Consider the following 24,983-nt stretch of genomic DNA (forward strand, 5'->3'; position numbering starts at 1 on the left):
CGCTGGGTCTCTCTGGGTCTCTCTGTCTCTGCGTGTGTGTGTTTCCTTCTGTTTCTGTATTTCTCATCTTCACTTCTCTGTCTCAGTCTCTCTCTCTCACTGTGTTGCTCTCTCTCTTCTCTCCCCGCCTAGCCTGTCTCTCTCTGACCGCCCCGCCTCGCGGCCCTGTCTCCCTGCAGCCAGCCCTTGTCCCGACGCCAGCACATTATGTCCCTGGTCAGACCCTGACGTCAGGCAGGGCCTGGCGGGCGGCCATGGGCTGCTGCCGGGCAGGCAGAAGGAGTGCACGCCTTCCCGGTCCCCACTGTAGTGGCTGCCTGCCCAGCTCCCAGCACCGGGCTCCGGCTCTCCCAGCCTGGCCTCGGCTGGCCCGAGAGCGGATGGCCCTTGGCGGCCGCCTGGCCTGTGAGCCTGGGGCTGCCGGCCTCTTGTGTCTCCCCCTCTTCACCCAGACCCCATGGCCGCACGGGATGGCTCCTGGCCCTGCTCAGTCCCAACCAGCATTCTTCAACCGGGGCGGCGGGGGGAGGCTCAGAGAGGTGCAAGGGGGGTGGTTCTGGGTGACAGATGAAGGGGTGGCCCAGCTGGGGTTTTAGGGGCAGGGACTTGCCATGGGAGGGGGTGGTAAGGCCAGGCATGATGAAGGAACGCCCCACCTCAAGTACAAACAGTGCCCCTTGCCGAGTTGGTCTTAGGCCCCAGCAGAGCTTGAGTAAGTGGTTAAAAAAATGTAATATTTCTTGTTTGGTTTGTTTGGTTTTCCCCCTTGGATTTTCAAAGCAATGCAATTTCCTTGAAGGACATTTTGAAGGGCACCTGAGCATCCTGGTTTAAAAACGACCTTGGGGTTGGACAGATCTAGCTCAGACCCCCAGCTGGGGGAGCTCGGGCCAGTGGCTTTACCGTTGAGCCTCAGTGTCCTCATCTATCAAATGGGGATAAGAAACGTACATGCATGCCTCGGACGGTTGTGGGGGGGATGAAGCAAAACCATGTTTCTAGAGCACACTCATCTTTTCTCTTGTCCCTTTTATTTCTTCTCGTGTTAAATCGAGGAATGCAGAAACGTACCAAGAGAAAAAACAAAAACAAAACAAAACAAGGTCGCCCAGAGAGAACTGCTCGAAGATTTTCATGGCAATTCAGCTCAGTTCCCGTTTTTATATTGCGATCCTACCGTTGCTGGCTTTGTCATTTTTCATGAAACTGAAACCGGACTTGAAGTTTCATTTCAAATGATCTTGGCATATTTTATCATCATTTTGTGAGTAGACGCACATGCGAAAGGTTCAAAGGGGGTCTAGCGAGGAGCGAGGCTCTTCCCCAGGCCAGCCCCTGGCCCCCCTTCCCGGAAGCACACACAGCTGGCGATTTCTTGTGTGTCCTTCCTTCCTCTCCTGGTGTTAAATCATCTTCAGACACATGATTTCTAACCCCTCTATTCATTTGGGCTTTGGTTGTGTTTTTTAATTCACTCCAGTATAACACATGACATTACCAAAAAAAATGAGAACATACCGACACTCAAAAGGAAGGGGAACGTAAGGAAAGCGAGTCACCTGAAATCTTCCGACCCCTTCAACGTTCTGGAGCATGGCCTTTTTCCATTCCTTGATGTCAGGGCACATTCTGGTAGCTACCGTGTGTTTTCTTCTTAGTGCTGACCCGAGTTTGTGATGATGTATTTGTGTACTGATCTGATTGTTATCTGCCTTCCCCACTGGGGACAGGGACGGCCATGCCTGTGTCCCCCCGACAGCAGAATGCTGGCACAGCGTAGGCCTGTAATGGGTATTTTCCAAATGAGCGAAGGAGGGAGTGAATTTATGAAAGGGACTGTACGGTATATTACACTACCCTGTGACCTATATATATATATATATATATATTTATTTTATTTATTATTATTATTTTTTAATTTTTTTGCTTAACATACCGGGTACATCTTTCCACATCTCCAGCTAGACAACAAATCCTCATTTTTCATGTCTACACAGAGGCACCACAATAAACATCTTTTTGATGCTACCCAGAAGCTTCTGCCCCTAACTGGGAAATTCTTTTTCAAACGCAGATTTGTTAACAGATTCCATATGATCTACCCGTGCCCCAGCCCTTTGGTGTTTGCTTTCAGCCTGACACTTTACTGGTTTTTGTAGGTCCATTGTTTTCTGGGACAAGTCAAGATTTACTGTCTGTCCCTGACATCATGTTTTTCCAGAGAAGCTTAAGAGTAAAGAACTCATCCCACCCCCACCCCACTGTTTCCGACAGTTAAGGGTTCTGTGGATTTGCTGAAGTTGGGAAACCCAGTGTAACCCTTGCCTCCCTGGCTGCCTTGTTGCAAATAACATACACCAAGCTCGGTCCTGCCTCAGGGCCTTTGCACTGCCTGTTCCCCCATGCTTCCCACGGATATTTACTCAGCTAGCCTACTTCAGGTCTCTCATCAAACGTCACCATCTCAGGGAGCAATTCTGCAACCATTTTTTTCTAAATTAGCATCTCTCAGGCACTTACGCAGTTTTGCACTTCTTCATAAAACATATGCCAGGACCTGGTACCATGTTATATCATATTATATTATGCTATATCAATATTTTGGAGTTTTCTCATTTACTGTTCATCTCCCCCACTGTGAGGGCAGGAAGTTACTTTGTCTTCTTCCCTACAGTATCCCCAGTACCTAAAACAGGGCCAGGAGCATGGTCAGTACTCAGGAAATATTGGCTGCATCGATAAATGTTCATTTCAGGATTCCAAGCTTCCTTCCAGGACTAAGAACAGATGGCCATCATTCACTCATTCATTCATTCATTCAAGATTTATGCATTGAGCACCTAGCATGCGCCACGGCCCATCTGGGTGCTGGGAGTACTAGAGTGGGTAAGGAGGACAGGTCCTCCTCTTGAAGGATGTGGTCTGGGAGACACACCTACATGACATAAGGACACCCAGGTTGACTTGCTGGTTGCAGGCGACGGGGTGAGAACGGGGCTCGCGCTCTGCCAGGTGTGGGTCCCCAGCTCTAAGGCAGCCCTTGCAGAGCTGGGTAAACTGCCAGGGTGACACGAGTGGGAATGACATCCTTGTCCTCTTTACTTCTGCCTGCTGGTCTTCAGGATAAGTGGAGGACGAATTAAAAAGTGAGGCAGGAAGCCTTTCTGCATTCCTCCCCAGCCCAGTGGGTCTTTGCTTGGGGAGCTAAGCTTCGCCCTACTTTCTGTCTGCCCCACACCTTGTATATCTGCTTCAAGGAAACTCCTTCCCCAGTGGCCATTCTCCCGGAGGAAGATGCCAAAAACTCACTTTCCCAGCCTCCCTTGCAGCTTGATGCAAGCATGAGGTCTGGGCTTCATCAGGGAGACATGCCTCCCAGAGACGTGTGATTAGAAGAGAAGGACAGGAGGGGGTGCGGAGGAGAAGGCACCAGCTCTAGCGGATGCAGGGGGAGGGGTCCTCAGCGACAAAGCAGCTTCCCTGGGGCAGCTATTCCATGAAACCCGAGCCTCTCTCCTGGCGATGTAGCCTCCCATCCTGACTCTGTGGCCCACTTGGGCGGATGGTTATTAACAGGCATTAAGAAGGTTCATGTTCTTTGACCCCCCCCAACCAAGTCCCTATTCTGGAATTGTGTACTGAGGAAATAACCACAAATAGTGAAAATGCACAGAGATGTTCACCACAGCATTATTTTAGAGTAGCGGGGAGTCCGAAACTACCTAATTGCCCGATCGCCAGGGAACAGTTGAGCTACTTAGGTGGTAATTCCTAAAAGAATGTTAGAGACAATTCCTCCAGCACAATGTTAGTGCAATACTCAGGATTAGGTTCATCTTTGAGTGGCTAAAAACCCCAAATGCCAGGGGCATAAATGAAACAGAAGTTTGTTTCTCTCTTATCGAAAAGAAGTGTGGAGGTGGCTATCCAGGGCTGGTAGGGTGTTTTTATAAATTCATCCAGGACTCAGGTACCTTTTCTCTTATTGCTCCACCATGGCCCAAAATTGCCACTCTGATTCTGGCCATCACACCTGCATTCCAGCCAGCAAGGAGGATACGAAGAAGAGCAGGCACCCTCTCTCTGAGGACACTACTTGGAAGTTACTTATGTATCATTGGCCAGAATTTAGTCACATGGACACATCTGGGAAATGTAGTTTTTTTCTGGGTGGCCACATGCCCAGCTAAAACTTGAGATTTCTATTATGAAAGAAGAGGGAGAGGTCAGAGAATGGAGGAGAAACTGGGGTCTCGGCCACAACAGGCAACAATTACAAATAGTGTCCAAGAGGATTTTGTAATAACATGAAAAAAAAACCTGGTTTTGTAGTTTGGGGAATTTGTATTATATAGTGTGATTGCAACTGGATGATAAAATTTCAAAGCAGAGAGAGCTTCTCAGAGGACAAGGCTGCTACAAAGTGAGCCTTTTGTGGGAAGTCCAATACGAAATTTTATTTTTTCTTTTTATTCTGTATTTTCCAAATTGTCGATAATTGAGCAAATTTAACTTCCGGAAAGAAAGAATCCTGTGCAGATTACAGAATCTGCTTGGGCTATAATTCATGCCCTGCAAGTCTGTTCTGGAACGCGCCAAGGTAGCCACATGGGAAAAGCAGAAATGAGATTACATCTAGTCACGGACAACATGGTTGTGAGTGGGGAGAAGTCCAAGGGACCCACAAAAATCGACTTGAAAAAGAGGGACCTGGGACTTAACACAGGTTCAAATCACAGCATTGCTGAAATGTCAGCTCCGTGACCTTGGGCAAACCACTAACCTGGCCGTCTCTGCCTCTGTACAGTAGAAGGACGAAAAGCATCCGTCTCCAGGTGTAAGGGGCTCGAGGAGGAGGTGACTTCTGCAGAGTGCGCGCACCTGTGCGCTGCACGGAGCAAGCTCTAGACCACGGGTTCTCTGCCAGGAGACATTGGCCATGTCTGAAGACATTCCTGGTTGTCACAACCGGGATGGAGGGAATGCTACTGATACCAGGGACGCTGCTAACATTCTACGCGGCACAGGTCAGACTCCCACTACAAAGACTGATCCAGCCCCAAATGTCCATGATCCTGAGTGGAGAAAGCCTGCCCTGCACACACACATCAGCTGCGACCACTGTCAGGCCAGTTTCCTGGCTTTTGCTGTCAGACCTGCACACACGGTAGTGGCCGGCTGGGTCGCACACCTGCGTGTGGGAGGATCGGTGCGGGATGTGTTTCTGGGCAGGAGTCTCGACAGCATCCCTGCTCTGCACGCACATGCTGAAGCCTCCTGAGTGCCCCCGTGGGGTCTTCTGCCGCGTGTCTCAAGCTCCCCACCGGGAAGCTGGGAATGTGTACCGGGGAGCCGGGAGAAGGAGCAGGGGGGCCAGTGGCCCCCAGTCCAGGGACTAACAATGCGGCCGCTGCCTCACCAAGAGGACCTGCAGGGCGCGTCCCCCGTGCTTACCATCCAGCGGGCACGCTGCTCCGCTCCTTCCGGCCTCCAGAAACCCCACTCCGTGTCAGAGAAGAGGAGGCAGCCTGCAGTACGGCACAGGAGTCAGCCGGCCCCAGAGCCAGCACTCTTCCCAGAACTCACTGTCCTGCTCAAGGGTTCCCCACCTGGCTGCATATCAGAATCACCTGTGGGGCGCTGAGGACCCCAGACTCCCGGGCATCCCCGCCCGCCCAGTGAGGCCAAGCTTGGTTCTGGAATCAAACAGATCTTGACTTGAATCTTGGCTCCTCCACCTCCTGGAGCTGTGTGACGTGGGGTCGGTGACTAGCTCTCTGAGCCTCAGGTTTGTCCTCTAAAAAAAAAAAAAGATTAGTGGGCACCTGGGTGGCTCAGTCAGGTAAGCGTCTGCCTTCAGCTCAGGTCATGATCTCGGGGTCCAGGGACTCCCTGCTCAGTGGGGAGTCTGTTTCTCCCTCTCTCTCTGCCGCTCTCCAACCCCGGCCCCTGCTCGTGCTCTCTCTCTCTCTCTCAAATAAATAAATAAAATCTTTAAAAAAAAAGATTAGTATTAGTTACTAGCTCAGAGGGTAGCTGTGAGATTCAGTGAAATGCCCTACCTCATAGGCTGCACATGGGGCCTGTTATACAGTAAGTACTCATTAAGTGTTAGCTTTTATTTTTATTTTTGGAGCAGGGCTTGGGCCCCTGTGTGTGTGTGTGTGTGTGTGTGTGCTATCTAAGCTCTTTAATTGATTCTGATGTGCCCAACTAGTTATCTATCCATCCATCCAACCATCCATCAACCACCCATCCACCCATCCATCCACTCATCCATCCATCATCCATCCATCCATCCATCATCCATCCATCCACTGAATCATCCATCTATCCATCCATCCATCATCCACCCATCCACCCATCCATGCACTGAATCATCCACCTATCCATCCACCATCCATCCATCCCATCATCTATCCATCCATTCATCATCCACCCATCTATCCATCCATCTATCCATCCATCCATCCATCCAATCATCTCTCCATTTATTTATTCAGCCATTTATTTAACACAAACTATGTGCCTGGCTGGGCTTTAGGCCCTGATGACATAAAGTGATCAAGATAAAGGCCCGCCCCTCATGATGTTGACAATATCAGTGTTGGGAGAATAGACCAGAAAATAAGTGAATAAATAAGTTAGTAAAGTCATGTGGTATAAACTGCTGGACACATAAACAGGTAGGATAGTGGAATAGCATGGGATGAGCTTCTCTTCCAGATGGGGTGAGAAGCAGATATCCTCTGTTTGCCCTTCCAGAGCCCCCTTCACCCCACTCTGTGTCTCAGAGCAAATCTGGGTAGATAGCACCAACCTTAGGACCCCATGCCTCCCCAAGGTAGATGCCAGAAAACTCACTTTCTCAGCCTCTCTTGCAGCCTGGGTACAGCCATGACAGCTGTTTTGGAGAAACAGCAAGGAGCCCGAGAGGTAGACATGGGAACTGAGGTTCCGACAGGGCAAGGGGTTCCTATGAAACCAGGTAGCTGGGGAGGGGAGGAGGCCGGCTTTGAGCCCAGGTGTACTGGATCTCTCAGTTTGAGCCCCTCACCGGTTCACGGCCCTCACTGTGGGCAGTTGCCACGAGTTGACAGGAAGAGAAGGAAAAGTTGAGAAGGTCAGCCGGCGTCACACCCTGAGGCCCAGCTTAGCGTTTACCAGCCACCTGCTGTAATCCAGACGTGGCTCTGCCCTTCATAAGCATAGGCTCACCACAACCCTACAAGACAGGATGGGCAAATCAGGATTCAGAAAAGTCAAGCAAATTGCTTGAAGTCACATAGAAAAGGAGTCAGTATACCCCACCTCCAACAAGAAGACCAACTGAAGGGGCGCCTGGGTGGCTCCGTCGTTAAGCGTCTGCCTTCGGCTCAGGTCATGGTCCCAGGGTCCTGGGATCGAGCCCCGCATCGGGCTCCCCGCTCGTCGGGAGGCCTGCTTCTCCCTCTCCCACTCCCCCTGCTTGTGTTCCCTCTCTCGCTGTCTCTCTGTCAAATAAATAAATAAAATCCTTAAAAAAAAAAAAAAAAAAGAAGACCAACTGAAGATGTGTGGGCATATATCCGACTCTCTGAGCACACCCTGAGCAATCTGGGGTCAGGGTCCACATCTGAAACTTTTTTCCATTTCCAGACCAAACCCGGGGCACTCCATATGCTAGACCCGCAATAAAAACATAAACACTGAAAGAAAGCATGACCAATTTACAGGTTTTGCTTGAAAAATTTTAGAAGCTCAGAAGCTCTTCCTTCTTACATTTTTGTCTCCTAAATATCTTTCACTTGAAAACTCTCTGAGTCATTCTTTGGATTCATTTTAGTTCTTCTAAAATGGTGGCCTTGTGTGTGTGTGTGTTGGGGGGGGCAGGGTGTAAAAAGCAATATTTCCCACATTCTCAGCCCGGACTATAATATGTATCTACCCAGCCTTCTATTTCTCCATTTATCTACTTGCCATCAATCTACCTACACACTTCCAAGCACCCATTCTATTCACTCACTCTCTGGAACCTTCCATTCATTCTTCCATTGATTGATAAATTCAATCATCATCTATCTGTCCATCCCTTCATCCACCAATCCATCCACCAATCCATCCATCCATCCATCCATCCATCCATCCATCCATCCATCCTTTCATCCCCCATCTATCCATCCATCTCTCCCTCCCTCCATCCACAAACACCTACCAAGCATCTCCTTTGCACCAAGCCCTATGCTGGACTCAGAGGCCCTAGAAACAAATAAGATTTGGTCCTCGACCTCACAGAGCTCCCAGTACAGTGGGAGATGGTAGGAAGGGCTGATTCATTCATTTCTTCTCCCTATGTTCCATGCTGCCTCCCGTGGGTCAAGCAGTGTTAGACTCTGGGGAACAAAGATAAAGGAGACAAGGTCCTTGGGCTCCCATCCTAGTGAAAGCGACAGTAAATATGAACCCAGGCAGGAAGTGCGTGTTCAATAATAATTTTGTTCATCCGCACATGTTTGTTGATGCCCGCCCCCCATGCCGGACCTGGGCTCTGGGGACACCAAGATATGAAAGATTCACTCTTATCCACTAGGAGCACAGTCCAGCAGAGAGTTTGCGCAGAATGTGGTATAAGCTGCCATCAGGGTGTGAGCAGGGGTGCTCCGAAGCAGGGAAGGCGGTCTGGGGAGCTTCCTGGGGGAGGTCAGGCCTGGTCTGAGCCTCAAGGACCCGCTGGGTTCTGCTGGTTAGCCCCGCTCCCTGGGCTCCCCGCAGCCTTCTTTCCTCCCTTCTGCAGAAGGTGAAGGTCAGACTCAGGGGCCCCCGGACACCCCCTCCTTCCCACTCAAGCAGCTCTTTTGAGGCTAGGACTCAAACCCTGTCTCAGGGCAAGGCCCTGGAGAGCTAGCTGGCCAAAACTTGGAGACTGTCCCACAGTGACCAAGGTCCATCAGTGACATTGAGATTGTTTGTGCAAATATGCTCCATTTTCCTACGCAGTCTTGTTTACAGAAAAAAAACCCAACTCTGCTAACATGACTTCTGGTGGGTTGTGAAGGGGGCGGCCGAGAGTGTCTACCATGCAGGGCGCCCTGGGGAGCAGAGCCATTGGTGCCACGGAGAGGCGAGGGGCAGAGGTCAGGCTGCAGGTGGCGACAGGGGCCAGGTCACGCAGGGCCTCACAGGCCTTAGGAAGGGCTCAGGGTTTGCTGTGAATGGTAATGGAGAGGATTTGAGCTGGACTCCCCTGGGTTAAACATAAAATTCAAAACCTCCAGATGGCTCGTGATTAGTTCGTCTGCTCATTCATTCATTCAACCAATATTTGAGTACCTACTCGGTTCCAAGCACTGGTCCCGGCACTGGGGAATCAAGGGTGAACGTAACAGCCACAGACCTTGCGTTCTTGGCACCAGCGGGGGACACAGACCCTAAATCAAATAATCACACAGTGAAATACAATGACAAGTGCTGTCAGGGAAGGCTTCTCCCAGGGGACACATAAGCAGCTGGTTTAATCATTCAGCCAATGTGTCAGGCATTGTGCTGGGTGAGCAAGGCAGGGACGCAGGCGAGCAAGGCAGACCTAGTCCCTGCCCTCAGGAGATGATGTTCTAGTGGGGGAGACACACCCCAAAACAAACAACAGCACAGTGAGGTAAATGCAGTTGGGGTCCTGGAGAGGGGCTGTGGAAGCAGGGAGGGCTTCCTAGAGGAAGGGGGATGAACAGGAGTTAGCGAGGTGAGGGACTGTGTATGGAGGTGAGGGAGGGGCAGGTGGGGTGTCCCTCCTGTGACCCACTGGACTCCGGGGGCAGGGGGAGGCGGGAGAAGATGCCATAGCTTTGGGGGAAGGTCAAGATTCTGTGGAACGAGGGCCAAGGCTGTGGACCCAGGGAGGCAGAGCGTATCTCTGGGGCGCCCTCTGTCTCTCCATCTCTGTCTCCTCTGTTTCTCTCATTATCTCCGTCTCTGGCTTTCACTGTCAGATGCTAACAGGTCCTCGGATCCTCTCGGTGTCTCTTGGCCCCTGTTTCTCTTTCTCTTTTTTTCCACACTCTGGTCATCTTCGTGAGATGTCAGTAAGAGACAAGGACACTGGGAAAAACCCCGGGCGGGTGGGCAGGAAGCGAGGTCAGGGGCACAAGGACAGCTGAGCACAGGGACAGGCGGTGACTGAATGTTCTGTTTTGGAAAGACAGCTCTGGTCGGGGGCGAAGGTGGAAATCCGATAACCTGGCCTAACCCTGCTCCAGCCAGCCCTCTGGCCAGCAGCCCGTGACCTGTGGATGCTGCACAGAATTTTCCCAGAGGGAGGGGACGAAGGGGGAAAATGGCCCACGGGCAGCTTTTCCTCTGCAAGTGGGACCAACAGGAAGGGATGGAAATAAGGGAAGAGCGAATGCCCCGGTGAGACCTCGGCGTGGCCTGCTTGTCTCTACATGCTTTTCAAAGGTTTAACAACTTCGGAAGTCCTTACGTGCGCGCCAGACACCACGTCCTCGCTAACCCTCCCAAGCAGAGCATTTGGGTTTGAGACCATGGACTCTGGAGCCAGACCACCTGAGTCTGAATGCTGGTTTTGCAAATCCTAGTTCTGTGACCCGGCATAAGGTCCTGAGCCTCTTTCTTCACGTGTGAAACGGGAAAGAAAATAGCACCTGTCTCATACATGGGAGGTCAAGTTTAATATTAGCTAATACATGGAACAAAGTAAGTGCTCAACAAAATTCAAGTATTTTTATGTCAGCCTTGTGATTGAAGAGCTAATGCTAAGGAGGCAGAGGGAGTCACGTTCAAATCCCTGCTCCACCGCTTCCTAGCTCTGTGACCTTGGTTAGGGCTCATAACCTCTCTGGCTGTCTCTCTTCTTACCTGGTAAGTGAGGATGGTTGTAGGCCTCGCCTCAGTGGTGGTTGAGAGGTTCTATGTGTGTGTCAAGTAGATAGAAAGCACTTACTTTCCAGGTGAAGATTAGTCTCGAAGAAGTTCATTCTTTTCCTCCATATGTCCAGCAGGCTCCGGGGCCTCAGAGCACCCACGATGTACTGGGTCCTCGACTCTTCCTGTTTGGGAAGACAGCAGCGGGCAGCTGGAGAGGGAGCGAGCCCCCTGGGGGCCCAAATGAGACCTGACAACAGCCTTCCCGTGCAGGCATTATCAACCCATTTCACAGAGGTGGAAACTGAGGTCTGGAGAGGTAAGTAGGCCGCCAAGGCGAAAGGTTCGTGAGCACCGGCTCCTCGGAGCTGCTCTTGACCTGAACTTCTGTGACAACCCCACCCACCACTTCCTCTGTCCTCAGAGGCAGCTGGGACCTCTACCTCTCTCATACTCTCGGCTTTGTCCTCCTGCCTCGGCATCCCCGGATGGCCCAGAGTGGGCCTCAGAAATGTTGTTGTACCAGACAGAATCTGCAAGCCCAAAGGGCTATGCTGTTCCTGAATTAACCCTCCCATCCCTGGCCTGCTTCCTTATCCTATGCCAGCCAGCTGGAGGAAAACAAGAGGGCCATGAAGCCCCAGAGCACCGCCCTCACTACCAGGTGAAGCAGGTGCCAGGTGCAGGAAGGGACAGAATGGGGTCTTGGGGTCTGGAACCCCAGAGTCCCAGGTTCTCATGCCTGGCTGTGTGACTCTGGCCATGGCACTTCCTCTCTCTGAGCCTCACTTTCCTTGTCTGTAGAATGGGCACAATCATCATAATCTCCACCCCTTTCAGTTGATGTGCCGAATAGAGAAAGCACGGGCAGGGGGCAGGTGCTCAGAAAATGACAATTGTCCTTACTATGTGGGAGGGGTGGCTGAAAGCCTCTCCCCCAACCCCAATCCCTCAAGCCCAGTTTGGCTTCTTATGGTCAGTGGTGAGCTCCTCGTGAGGAAGCAGAGTGGGTAAGAGCACGAGCCCCGGTCTTGACTGCCTGGAGTCAAATCCTGCCTCTGCCACCTGAGAGCTGTGTGACCCCTGCTAAGTGACTTAACTTCTATGGGCCTTAGTTTCCCCATTCCTGAAGAGATGAAATAACAGTCCCCGTCTCTCTGAGTTGTTGTGACGATCAAACGGGTTCACAGATGTAAAGGCTGGGATCCTGCCAGGCACACAGTGAGAGCTAGGGAAGAGTTTGCTGCTCTTCAGACCCCGAAGGCAGAAGGGACCTGGTCTTCCACACAATTTACAAAGGCCTCAGGGCCGGGGAAGGAGTGGGGGGGCCAGGGGAAGAATGCCATCTGACCCAGGAGGGATTCTGCAAAGCAAGATCCATCATATTGGCAAAGGGCTCTGTGCAGGTCCCTCGGGGCCCCAGGGAAGGGCTGCCCCACATCCGTGCTTCCGTGGGAGCCCAGCGCAGCGTTTGGCCTTCTCCATAAGGTGGAAGGATCATCCTTCTAGTTGCTCAGCCTGGAACCCTGAACTCAACCCCGATTTCTAGATTTCTGTCACATCTGGTGGAGCAGCGTGGCCTGTCAGCTCTACTTTCTGAACAAATCCAGAACGTGAGGCTCTGGACTTGTCCTCTCCCCACAGCCACGGCCACGGCCACGGCCACACCCTGGGCCCGGTCATTATCTCCTACGGCCTGGACCGTCGCAGATACCTCCTCCGTGACTGTAGCCCTTCCCTCCTCGCCCCTGCAGTCCAATGCTCCACACGCAGCCAGGGCGGGTCTTTCAGAAGCTAGAACCTAGGCCACGCTCTCCTCTGCACAGGACCCTGCACAATTCCCATCTGCCCTAGAGAAAAGCCCGAGGCCCTCCAGTGACGTGCAAGCCTCGGCCCCTCGACCCTCTGCCTTCACTGCTTCCCACGAAACCCCTCACTCGGGCCGCCCCAGCCACACTGGCCCTCTCCTCATCCTCACACAAGCCAGGCACAATCTCAGGGCCTTTGCACCTGCTCCTTCCTCTGCAGGGGACGCTCTTCCCCCAGATAGCCCCCCTGCTCCATCCCGCATTACCCATTAACGTGGATCCTGCTCTCCACCTCCCAAATATCAGCTCCACAAGGACAGGGGCTGGTCTCCGTGCCTTGTTCATTGTCGCGTGTCAACACACACAGGCAACCAATAAACAGGGGTGAATGTGTCACCTTCGCCACTGCTGGAGAATGACAGCCAGAGGCCAGGAGAGGCCGGGACCACAACAGGCTCTGGCAGCCGGCTGGGCTGGAGAGGCTGGGGGCCCACCAGGGGTTGGGGGGGGAGGAGGAATGGTCCCTCCCAGATGGAGCAGAGATGAGGGGATGGGGACGAGCGTGGGGAGGAGGACGGAGCCCTGCTACCTGGCCTGAGGGTCTGGAAGGATGGAGCTGCCACTGAGTGGGAGGGGGAGCCGGGGGACGGACAGGTTTTGATCGGGGACATATCAGCTGAGAGCTGGCTCTCAGGGCTTTGCTGAGGCCTGGCCACTGTCCCCGGGGCTCGGGAGCCAGCAGAGTGAGACACCGAGCCCCCGACTGCTTGGCACTTTCTCAAGAACTTGAATGCCCGAGCCGCCACAGACTCACCAGGAAGCCTTGAACCAGCGCGTGCCATCTGTCCCCGGCCTCGCTTTTCCCATCTGTCAATGGGATGACAATCCCTCCTCCCAAGGCTCTGGTGAGACCCAGTGATCTAATGCCTCTGAAGCGCCTGGCACCCGGTGGGCGCTTGACCAGAGCTCATTTGTCCCCTGTCCAGCCCCCAGGCCGGCTGCCCCCCAGGGGACTGTGCTGTAAGCATTATTTTTAACTGTGGCTCCAGCAAGCTGGGCAGTGGCCCTGAAGGCCGCGGGAAGACCACAGGGTGAGCAACATCCCAGCTCCCTCGATGCCAGGAGGCCGTGGCGTGGAAACATCAGGGGAGGCCACCCTGGGTCCAGGCTTTGGTAACCCTTTATACGGAATTATGTCACGTCACCCGGTGCTGTTTATAAACAGCACTGACCTTTCCCAAGCAGGGGACTGGGGGAGGGGGCTGCAGCCCAGTCTCCCCGCCCCTCACCCCCAGCCCGAGCTGCTGGGGGCCCCTCCCATCAGCCCTCATTCACAGAGCAAACTTGGGGCGGCTGGCCTCTGGCCAGACTTTGCCTACTTGTTTCAACACCTCTGAGCATTTTGCAGCTGACCAGCCCTGGGGTATTTTTAAACGTTGGCCTCGGCCAACCTCTTTGTCACATTCCAGTCGGGGCTTGGATTTAGTGCATGTCCCAGTTTAGGGTAGTCCGGGGGTGGTGGTGGGGGGGCAGGACTCGTTGACAACAAACATTTAACAAAATTCCAGGACCTGTAGTCCTACTGTGTAGCAGGAATGGAGAGGCCCCAGGTGACCTCACTCACAGAGCCCCTTCTCAAGGTGGTCCTAGTCTGTCGAGGACACTGTGACTGAGGCTAAGTGGAGGCTAAGACCGCAATGACAAGTCAGATGTCTACAGGGCCCAGCAGGTTACGAAAATGAGTGAAGGGGGCCCTGCGGGAGGTGACAGGGAGGGGTGGGAGCTGCCGTGGACCCATCGGAAGGGGGAGGCTCCCCCTCAGTTCCGGCCTCTGTCAGCACCAGAGCATCAACACCAGTATGCCCAGACCTCTGACTTTCCCAAAGAAGCTGCAAACCTAGGTTTATGTGGAATTTCCTGCAAACATTTCTTGACTTTTAAATGTTGGCAACAAATTTTTTTTTAATGTTAAAAACATTCTGAGAGCCAAATGAAACCCGTTTGTGGGCTGGACTCAGCCTACAGAGTCAAGTAGATAGAAGCAAACAGTGTGTGCTTTCTGATACAAACAGATGCATTAGTAAAAGCTCAACAAACTCAGGCTGAGCACCTGCTCTGAGCTCCTTCTACTATTCCAGGCCCCAGGGAAACAGCGGGGAACAGGATGGACAACATCCCTGTCCTCGCTGCTGTATTTCCAGGGCTGTGCCCGGGCCGGCTTGTCCTGACTTGTGACTCCTGCCAGCTGCTTGTTAGACCCAGACGTCATTAGGAATTAAATTATATGAACTTACAATTAAATAAATTATCATCAAAAACAGAGGTAACAACGACTCAAACTTACCACTCTCTAATTGTTTCATTATTGTCTATATTCTCAAGCTTATTCACATCTATTGCATCTATTATATCATACAATATCACGCTGTTAATATGATGGAAATAGTATATAATGGCAGGGCGCTACACATCTCTCCTCAACTCCAAGTTCAATGAATTCATGTTGAAATTGGTCATGGTGGGAGTATTTACACCACAAAAATTGGCAAAGGTAAAATCAGAGCTCCCCCTTGCTGAGAGCCAGTTGTTACACATTTAGCCGCAGACCAGATTAAGACAAATATACTGATAATATGTAATATGTCAGATAATAATGCCTACAATGAAGAAAAATAAAGTAGGTAGAGGGTTTGGTGGTGATGGATGGGAGTATTTTAGATGGGCAGGCCAGGAGGAGATGATACTCGAGCAGAGACCTGAATAAAGTGAGAGAATGAGTCAGACAGATATCTGGCAGAAGGAGGTTCAGGCAAAAAGAACAGCAAGTTTCTGCCTGGGGGCAGGTACAAGCTTGCTAGTTTGGGACAGGGAGGAGGCAAGTGTGGCAGGAACAGAGTGAGGGAGGGAGGGTAGGGATGAAGCTGGGGAGGAAGGCAAAGGTCAGATCATACAAGGTCTTATAGGCCACGGTGAGGAGGAGGATTTTTACTTTAAGGGAGATAGGAGTCCTAGAGGGTTTTGAGCAGGGGAATGGCAGACTTAATTTATCTTTTAAACAGTTTCCTCTGACTGTGGTGGGTGGAGTGGAATAAAGCTGGAAGCTGGGAGAGTAGGGAGGAGGCCAGGATCACATTCCAGGCAGGTGAGGATGGTGGTTATAAAGGTGACAAGAATACGGATTCAGAATGTGTTTGGCAGTCAAGTCAAGAGGACTTCTGATGAATGGGATGTGTGGGGTGAGGGAACAGGGAGTCAAATATGCTCCCCAGGTTTTGGCCTGAGCGCCTGTGGGGGGTGGGGGGGCACCATCTCCTGAGATGAGACTAGAAGGCGGGACCAGGACCTAGGAGGGGGATCGGAGGGCTCTGTTTTGTGATGTTTGGAGGGGGTGGTACCCAGGTGGAGGTGTCAACCGGCCAGTTGGGCACTGGAGTCCGGAGCACAAGGTAGTTCTAGAAGCAGTGTCTTTCTTTTGCTACAGCACCCCCAAGCCAGGGGAAGTGCTGCTGTGGGTTGAGGAGGGTTCTGGGAAGGCCTTACACTGAAGAAGTTGTAAAGTTTAAGGAGAGGCATCTGGCAGGTGGAGAATGGAGGAACAGCATTCTGCAGGAGGGAACAGCAAGGGCAAAGGCCAAGTATAACCTTTTTGTAGAATGGTGTGGGAGGGAAGGCCAGGGTGGGAGAGGCTAGAGAGGCAGAAGAGCAGATCTGGGAAAGGGCTGTTTGTTTTACCAAAGGAGGCTGGAGGGTGCCCTGAGGGTGCTGGGGTGAATTGTGAGCAGGTGTAGGCCACAGAGAACACCTTAGGAAGGAAACGCTTCATCCCCTTCTGCCCTTACGTATGTTGCATGGGGTTCAGAGCCTCGTGCACCCCGCTCCCAGCATACACAGCAAAACCCCCTCCAAGTCAGCCCGAGCCTTGGCCAACCCAGCCAGTGTCTTGGAGAATTTATGCCAATGAGCCAGGAAAACAAAACAACCCTGAGGGGAGGGAGGAGGGTTAAAAAAATATTCTGGAACCTTTGGTTTCTGGATTCCCATCATGCAGAAGGACCAGACGTTCACTTCCCGGGACTGAGGGATGACCGAGGTGACCAAGGCATGGCAGGGAGCTCGGGTGTTTACAGGACCTTTGTGACCATCCTCTGGGAAGAGGCACGGGGGACAAGGGGTCTGTCCCTGGGACTTGGGGCCCACCCTGTCCCCAGTTCGGGTCTGAGTTCAAGGCAGGCTTTTCTGCCACGTACTTGCTGTGTGATCTTGGGCAAGTCATTGGTCTTTCTGAGCCTCAATTTTCTTATCCATACAAAGGGCTAATAATGGCATCTATAACCATGTCACTCACCTGCGCCCAGCAATTACTAGGGATGAAGCTGAGATAACATAGGTCAATAATTGAGCCCAGGGCCTAGCTCATGATACTCTCCCAATAAATGTCAGCTGTCAATCATTATTAGTAATGCTATTATTAATTACGAGCGCTTACTTATGCCAGGCTTTGAGCTGCACACACTACCTCATTTAAGCCTCATTCCCTCCCTGGGAGTGAGGATTATTATCAATTGCATTTTACACACAGGGAAACAGAGCCTCGGAGAGTGGACCAGGCTTGCCCAAGTTAAAACTGCTAGTGGGGGACACAGCTGGGATTTGAACTTACATCTGCCCTCAAAATGTGTTCATGTGTTCATTCTGGGTTCTGTCTCCTGTGAATCAAACCAGGCTCCAGAATTTGGGGAAAGAGTAGTCCGTGTGACCCTCGGCATCCATCCACACCAGTGGGCCCCCCTGCCTTTCCCAGAGCCAGCCAGCTCAGACCACACACATGTCCTAGGGTGTAGACAGGACACGAATGATGGCTGCCCCAGGGCAGGGAAGGGCCTGGAGAAGCAGAGCCCTAGGCCAGCCTGAGGCCTTCCTCTTGAATCAGGAGTCCAGCCGGGCACCGGCGTCCCATCAATAAACATGCCCAAAAATAGCTTGCTGGGCCTGGCCAGGACAAGAGGACCAGGACGTCCTGTTCCCACTGGCTCTGGCCGGAGAGTGACCGTGTACTTGGCCTTCCCCATTGGAGGCTATTGGAAGGGAGGGCAGAGCTCATCCTGCCTGAGGACTCATGGGAATAAGCTGGGCACCAAACCTCCCGACCTGGGCACCGCGGGGCTTCCGGAAGGCACCGCTGGTGAGGGAGATGGCTTTGGGGGCTGAGGGGAGGGTGGCTGGACTGGGCCTCTCCTCTTAGTAGGCAGCTTCCCGGGATGTTCAGAGTGCGGTCACGAGCTGTCAGGGTGCGCTCTGGGCTTCACCCGCATCACCGACTTAGCGCTCACACCCGCCCCGGAGGGGGCTCCCATGTCCCTCCTTTTCAGACGGGGAAACCCTGGCTCACCCACCCAGGTGCTCACAGCCAGTTACGCGGCCGCCCCAGGATTTAAACCCGGTTATGTGTCCCCTTGCAACTACAACACACTATGGGAAACTCAGTGGCCCAAAACAACACAAATGGTTGGAAGTCCCAAATGGGTCTCACATGGCTAAAATCCAGGTGTCAGCAGGGCTGTGTTCCTTCTGGAGGCTCTGCTCCTTGCCTTCTCCAGCTTCCAGAGGCCACAGTCCTTGGCTCTGACCTCTGTTCTGTTGACACATCAACTTCTCTGACTGGGACCTTCCTGCCTCCCTCTTAAAAGGACCCTGTGATGACGTTGGCCCTACGGGATCACCCAGGTTAATCTCCCATCCTAAGACCCTTAACTTTATCCCATCTGCAAAGTCCCCTTTGCCGTGTAAGATCACATGTTCTCAGGTCCTGGGGATCAGGACGTGGACATCTTTGCGGAGCCCTCATTCCACCTACCATGAACCCCGAGCCCACCCTTTTGGGCTTTGCCTGAGAGCACTCCAGGCTGCAGGGCCAAGAGTGGGCTGAGGAGATGTAGCATGGTGGTCGGAAGAGTGGGTAGCCTGGGTCTCTCTGAAGTAAGCCTGGGGCCCTTATGGGGGAAGGTTACTGGGCAAGAGAGGGCAGGCCCAGAGATGATGAAGTGGGCCAGCCTTGGACATGGGGACCCGGGGTGGGGAGGACCCATAACACTACTCCCGCCAACCGGTGCCGAAGGAGAAGTAGGCCCAGGTGGCCAGAGCTGTTGACTTTCCAAAAGAATCTGGAAATCCTGGGTTTAGGCGACATCTCCAATTTTTAAGAATCAGCAAATGATATAAAATTATGAGGCGGAAAGCCCCTACTCACATGTATATATACACACGCTGTGCGTGAGGTCACACAGAACACATCTGAGGCCAGACAGGGCCCATAGGCTGTGGATTCCTGACCTCAGGCCCTGCCAGGGGAAGGAAGGCATGTCCTCGCTGAGGGGAGTAGAGGCTGGGGTATCTGTGCAGGGGCCAGACAGAGCTCCCCGGCCAGCTCTGCCAGGTGGGGGAAGCCTGGACAGAGGGTAGTCAAGAAAGGGACAGCGGGCTTCAGCAAAGAGCAGGGGCAGACTGAAGCCAGAGGACTTGAGCTCCACTTCTGGCTGTGACTCCAGGCAGTCAGGTGCGCTGTGTGGCCTGGGACAGGTTACCTGGCCTCTCGGTGCACTCCTCAGATTCACACATTCTGGCCTATGCCAGGTGCCATTCTGGCCCCGGGGACTCAGCACCGCACAAAGCAGAGCAAGCACCTGCCTCCTGTGGCCGTGGATGGGCCACTGATGTGGAATGAGGCTGGGGCTTACTAAGGAGGAACTGAAAACCATCCAGTTCCTCCACTGACCCCTGCTTTCCCTGCCTTACCCTAAGTGTGAGGCTAACGGAAGACTTTCACTCATTCATAGAGCACCAACTCAATGTCCTATATTCTATCCTCAAAACCTCTGAGGCTGGTGTTACTGGCCCCATGTCACAGGTGGAGACGCTGTGGCCAGGACACGCAGGCCACATTCGCCAGACTTGGGAAGGAGCCTCTGCCCCAGAAACTATTCTCTTGGCCCCTGTGCCTTAGGCCTCAGCTATTTATCAGTCCTGGGGAAGCTCTTAGGGTCACCGGCCGGGGCAACCTTGCGGGTAACATGAAGGAAGTGTCCTCTGTCCGCTAAACTTTGTTCTGAATTTGCCTCTTTCCAACTTCAAACAGGCGCCAAGTCCCGACCTTGTTGACCAAAGGCCCTTGGTGCCTTTAGAGATTTCAAACAACTGGTCATCTTTCAGCCTTCTGGACTTGAGACATGGGCAGTTTTCAGCCTCCGCACCCGAGGCTGGGCTGGGACTCCATAAAAGCCATTTTTTTAAAAAAGATTTTATTTATTCATTTGAGAGAGAGAGAGGACAAGCAGAGGGAATGGTTGAGGGAGAGGGAGAAGCAGACTCCCTGCTGAGCAGGGATTCCCTCCGCAGGGCTCGATCTGGGGACCTGGAGATCATGACCTGAGCCAAAGGCAGATGCTTAACCGACTGAGCCACCCAGGCGCTCCTCCCTAAACCGTTTTAAAATAATAGTGCCCAAGGACAGGACCCATTGTGCGCCAGGCACTTGACAGACACGGGCTCACTTAACCCTTAACAATCCTGTGGGGCAGGGGGGCTAGGACGGCTGAGGGAACTGAGAGGCTGGGTGGGATGAAGTCACTTGCCCAAAGCCACAAAGCATAAGTAGGACAGGTTCAAAGCCACACTGGGAACCCTTGTGCCATGTGGCTCCACCAGCCACTGGGTGGGGAGAGGTTTCCGCTCTTCACCAAGAACCTCACCCTCCTCGTACCCACTTCACCGGCAGGGCAAATGCCTGAGAGCTACAGTTTTCACTAATCCTCTGTTTGAGGGCTGCTTCCTGGACTGGGGGGCTGGGTTGCTAACGTGTTCAGGGGGTCCCTTTCCAAACCCCTTCTCTCGTCTCGTATGTGGGGTTCCGTGGTGGGGAGATCCTGTCCATTCCCCCCCACCATGGAGTCTCCTTTGTGGGAGAAGGAGACAAGAGAATTGATGGGGACGCCTCGGGCAGGTTTTGGGGTCCCTGAATCTAAACGCCCAGGGAAAAGCTGGCAGGGGGGTGGGTGGGGAGTTGCCCAATTCAAATTTGGCCAGTTCTTACCAGCTCCAGAGTTCTAGCAGGCGGTAGAATCAAAGGAGCCCAGGGCTGTTTATTTTTTCCCCCTCCTTTTTGGAACAAGGAGATCAAAGCAAATCCTCTGCTCTGCCCACCTCCTCCCTCCTTTTTCCTCCTCTTTTCCTTCTCTCTCTCACAAGCCTGAGAACCAAGAACCCCAAAGCTGAGAAGGTTTCCCCAGCGCAGCTTTGCCCTGAGCCCTGGGCCGAGCATTTCACGGGAACAACGGCACAGGTTCTGCAGACGATGAGTGACAGCTCTTACTATCCCCACTGGGAGAGGACGAAACAGAGGCCCTGGAGCCACTCTTCACAGGTGGCTCAAGCCTCTCTGACTCCCAGCTCCACACTCTTTTTTTTTTTTTTCCCAGCTCCACACTCTTAACAGCTCCTCGAGCCACATTCCTCCTCCAGATTTGTATTTCCGCCTCGAAAAGTGAGCGCAAAGGTACCTAACAGCAGAAATCCAGCTTCCCAGGAATGTTCCCTGGACCTCTCTGCTGTGCCCAGACCCGAGTTCAGGGGCTACAAACTCCAGTGACCTCAGGGCCCGGGCAAGACACCAGGTGGGAGACAGTAGGGAGTGGTGGGGACTCCGGTGAATCAGAATGCCCCCGAGTTTCGACTGAGCACCAGCCCATGGCTGTCTTGGGAAAAGGAGGGCCCATTGTTGCCAGGGTTTTCAGGCAAGTCAGAACTCCAGAGGTTTCATGTGAAATCTCTGGATTTTTTAAATATGGTGTAAGACAGGGTTCTATTTTATTTTATTTTTTATTTTTTAAGATTTTATTTATTTGACAGAGAGAGGCACAGCGAGAGAGGGAACACAAGCAGGGGGAGTGGGAGAGGGAGAAGCAGGCTTCCCGCCGAGCAGGGAGTCCGATGCGGGGCTCGATCCCAGGATCCTGGGATCATGACTTGAGCCAAAGGCAGACACTTAACGACTGAGCCACCCAGGTGCCCCAGGATTCTATTTTATTTTAGTAATAAATAAACTGATACTGTACTAAGCTGGCACCCTGGATTAAATATTCTATTTTTCCCAGCGAGTTGAAATACCACCTTTGCCATAGTCCTTCCCACCCTTCTTCTATTTCATACTTTTCTTTGTAAGCCCCGACATTAGTTTATCCAATGAAAAGTCCCCGTGGGCCACTACTTGAAATTGCATTAAGTTTATATGTGTTGGCACATTGTCGTCATTAAGGATGTGGAGTCTTCCCGTCTTACTTAGTCTCATCTTATTTTGTGCCCCTTAGGAAGATGCTTTAGTTTTCTTCCAAAGTTGATTTTCAAATGATGGCAAAATTCCAAGCTGTTGGAACTGCACGGGCCAAGGAACGCCTCCTGTGGGCTGCGTTTGGCCTGGGGGGCTCCCTGTTGCCCCCCTGAGATTCAGGGCGGCCTCACCCCATGCGGAGACTCAGCATGCTGTCATTCAGAGATAACCCTGTCCCAGGCGGAGAGATCTCCAGGGCCAGGCAACTCTGGGCAGTCTGGGCTGAGAAAGTCTGGGATGTTCGCCGCTTGACCCACCCTGTGGGAAGGCAGGGCACCCACTTCCTTCACTCATGGCCAGATAAGCCTGCGGAGTCTCCCGCCGGCTCATTTTTGACCAACACTTGAAATAATAAATGGAACCTAACCCAGATGGTTTGCTTTTTAAAAATCAGATTTATTTATTTTTTAAAAGATTTTCTTTATTTGAGAGAGAGAGAGAGCGCGCGTGAGCATGAGCGGGGGATGGGGGGTGGAGAGGGAGAAGCAGACACCCCGCCGAGCAGGGAGCCCTACGTGGGGCCCCATCCCAGGACTCTGGGATCATGACCTGAGCCACAGGCAGACACTTAAACAACTGAGCCACCCAGGCGCCCCTAAAAAGCGAATTTTTAAAAATATTAGAAAATACAGTCAATTGATTGGGGAATGTCTCTCAAGGCCAACTGGGGCCAGGCACGGCCCAAGGAGCTGTGGATGGGGCACATGGGACCGGCTCCTGCTTTGTGGGTCTTACGGTCTAGCGGGGAACACAGATGAGAAACCCAGAACCATGAAAAGCCAAGGCACATCGCAGTGACGACTGATGCATGAGGAGACGAAGAAAGTCTACGGGATCAAGAGAGACCAGAGGACCACTGTAGACAGGGGCTTGCAAATGCCTCTCAGCAGAGGTGACATTCTGCTAAGACCTGAATGATGGAAAAGAGGCAGCTGTGACACCCAGGAAAACCACTGTGACATTTGGGCGTCTGTAACTGCCAACTTTTTCACCTAACTATATTTTTATATAATATGTACATAAAAACGTACTTAATTTCTATTTTACGTGTTTACATTTTCCAGAAAAACGAAAGTGGCCACACATCGTGTTCTATAACCACCTTCTTTTCCCACTTGGAGCCTCAATTTCCCTGCCTGGAAACCAGAGAAGATCTTCCTAACTATACCCCTCGTGAGGGTGAAGATCACCCCGAGTAAGTGGCCTCTACAGCGCACGTGACTGATCCCAAGATTAGCCATTGTCGGTGTTTTAAAAATCACTTTTCAGTGGCAGCTCTGAGAGGTAGAGATTATCACTTCTGTTTTGCAGGGGAGAGTTTAAGGCTCGGAGGCCCCAAACGTGGAAGGCTGAGATGTGACCCCGCTCAGGAGCGGGCAGCACGTCATTCCCCGGCCCCCCCCCACGCCCCCCCCCGCCCCAGCCCTCAGAGCAAAACCTCAACCAGACATTGCCCCTTCCTCCCCAGAAAGGAAGTCGAGACTGAAACCAGGGGCTTCTTTTTGGTGGTGTTTTTTTTTTTTTTTCCTCTCCGTGATGTTGTTCATTTTTATGAGCATCACACTTATCTGATGTCGCAGGTTTTGGGAACCCAAACCGCAGACACAAATACGCCGTGTTATTCTTTGAAGGATTGTGCAGCAAGATAAGGGAGCTTGGTGCTGGGGGATACCACGCAGGGTTTGTTTCTGCAGAATTGGGAGCGGCGGGGTTTGCTCTCTGGTTCAGTCGTCAGCATCTTTGCGGGGAGCTCGGTCACCGGTCGCCCGGGCCACACTGCGTGTGCTGAGAATGCATGCCTTGCCCAGCACTGGCCAGAACAGCCAGGTGGTGGGCACAGGGGAAGCCCAGTGGCAGCACCAACACCCAGCATCAGCATCTCCTGAGGATGCTGCAGAAAAGGCTGGTGGCCCGGCGTACCTGGGGCTCAGGCATGCTGCTGGTGTCCATCTTTTGGGAGATTCTGAGTTAACCTGAAAATCCTGTTTGGTTTTCCTGTGCTTTTTTTTTTTTCCTGTGCTTTTTGAGAACCACACTCACACACCTGAATCCCCTCTCTGACCTAAGCGTCACCGGGCCTGCAAAACCCTGCTTCCTGCTTCTGCCCGGGCCCCCGGGCAGACTGTTATCCACACGCAGCCAGAGGGATCCTGTGAAAACCTAAGTCAGGTCACGTCCCTCCTTGGCTCAAAACCCTCCCATGGTTCCCTTCTCACTCAGGGTCAAAGCCAAGTTCTTCCTGTGGCCTACCAGGCCTCTGTCTGCCTGGTCTTCCCTCCCTTCCTCTGCCTTCTCCTCCTTCATCTCTCCTGCAGATTGCACTGGCCTCCACCAAGCCCCTTTGCCTCAGGGCCTTTGCACTTGCTGTCTTCTTGCTTCCTTCACTGCAGTACCTCTTATCAGGGAGGCCATCCCTAACCCCCACCACAAGTGTCTTTCTCAAAATAACTGTTTTCTTATCCCACCTAATTTTTCTTCATAGCTCTTTGTTACTGCCCAACATCTTAGATATTTATTCTTTTGATTATTATCATGGGACCTAAGTTCCTGAGGACTTTTGTGTTTCTCTGGTGCCTGGAACCTGCCTGGCACATTGAGTAAGCTCCATAATTTCTTTTTTTGTGTGAATAAATGCAAGAATCTTGGGGCCAACCACTTCACACCAAAGGGGTTAGCTCAGATCACAGGACAATGAGAATCATAAAGGACTTTTAAACCGGGGACTTACATGATCACTTGGTGTAGGAACGATCACTACAGCTTCTGAGAAAGGCCACATGCCCTGAGTGTGAGTTGTGCCCCGTGCGTGGGCCACCAGAGAGATTGTGTGGAAGACAGACTTCATGTCTGTGCCTCCCTGGTGGGGACGTCTCAGGGATTAAACCAGATGCTTTGTGTGTGAGGCTTAGCCTCACGCTTGGCATGTGGTTAAGCACAAG

At 52.4% G+C, this 24,983-nt stretch overlaps 1 protein-coding gene across 2 annotated transcripts in view; it reads right to left on the bottom strand.

Annotated features, from left to right (window-relative positions):
- Nucleotides 1-3,949: 3,949 nt before the first annotated feature.
- The window catches only part of LOC116621635, a 217,564-nt gene continuing 196,530 nt past the window's right edge, over nucleotides 3,950-24,983 (bottom strand). The window contains exons 4-6 of one of the 2 annotated variants that reach the window (XM_032387514.1): nucleotides 10,937-11,042; nucleotides 9,314-9,407; nucleotides 3,950-5,797 (exon numbers count right to left, since the gene is read on the bottom strand). In XM_032387514.1, coding sequence (XP_032243405.1) covers nucleotides 5,785-5,797; nucleotides 9,314-9,407; nucleotides 10,937-11,042 — 213 coding nt within the window. In that variant the 3' untranslated portion in view covers nucleotides 3,950-5,784. The remainder of the gene's footprint in view (nucleotides 5,798-9,313; nucleotides 9,408-10,936; nucleotides 11,043-24,983) is intronic. The other variant, XR_004297432.1, reaches the window with a different exon arrangement.

This window comes from Phoca vitulina, unplaced genomic scaffold (assembly GCF_004348235.1).
Source record: "Phoca vitulina isolate PV1807 unplaced genomic scaffold, GSC_HSeal_1.0 scaffold50, whole genome shotgun sequence".
Classification (NCBI taxonomy): Eukaryota; Metazoa; Chordata; class Mammalia; order Carnivora; family Phocidae; genus Phoca; species Phoca vitulina.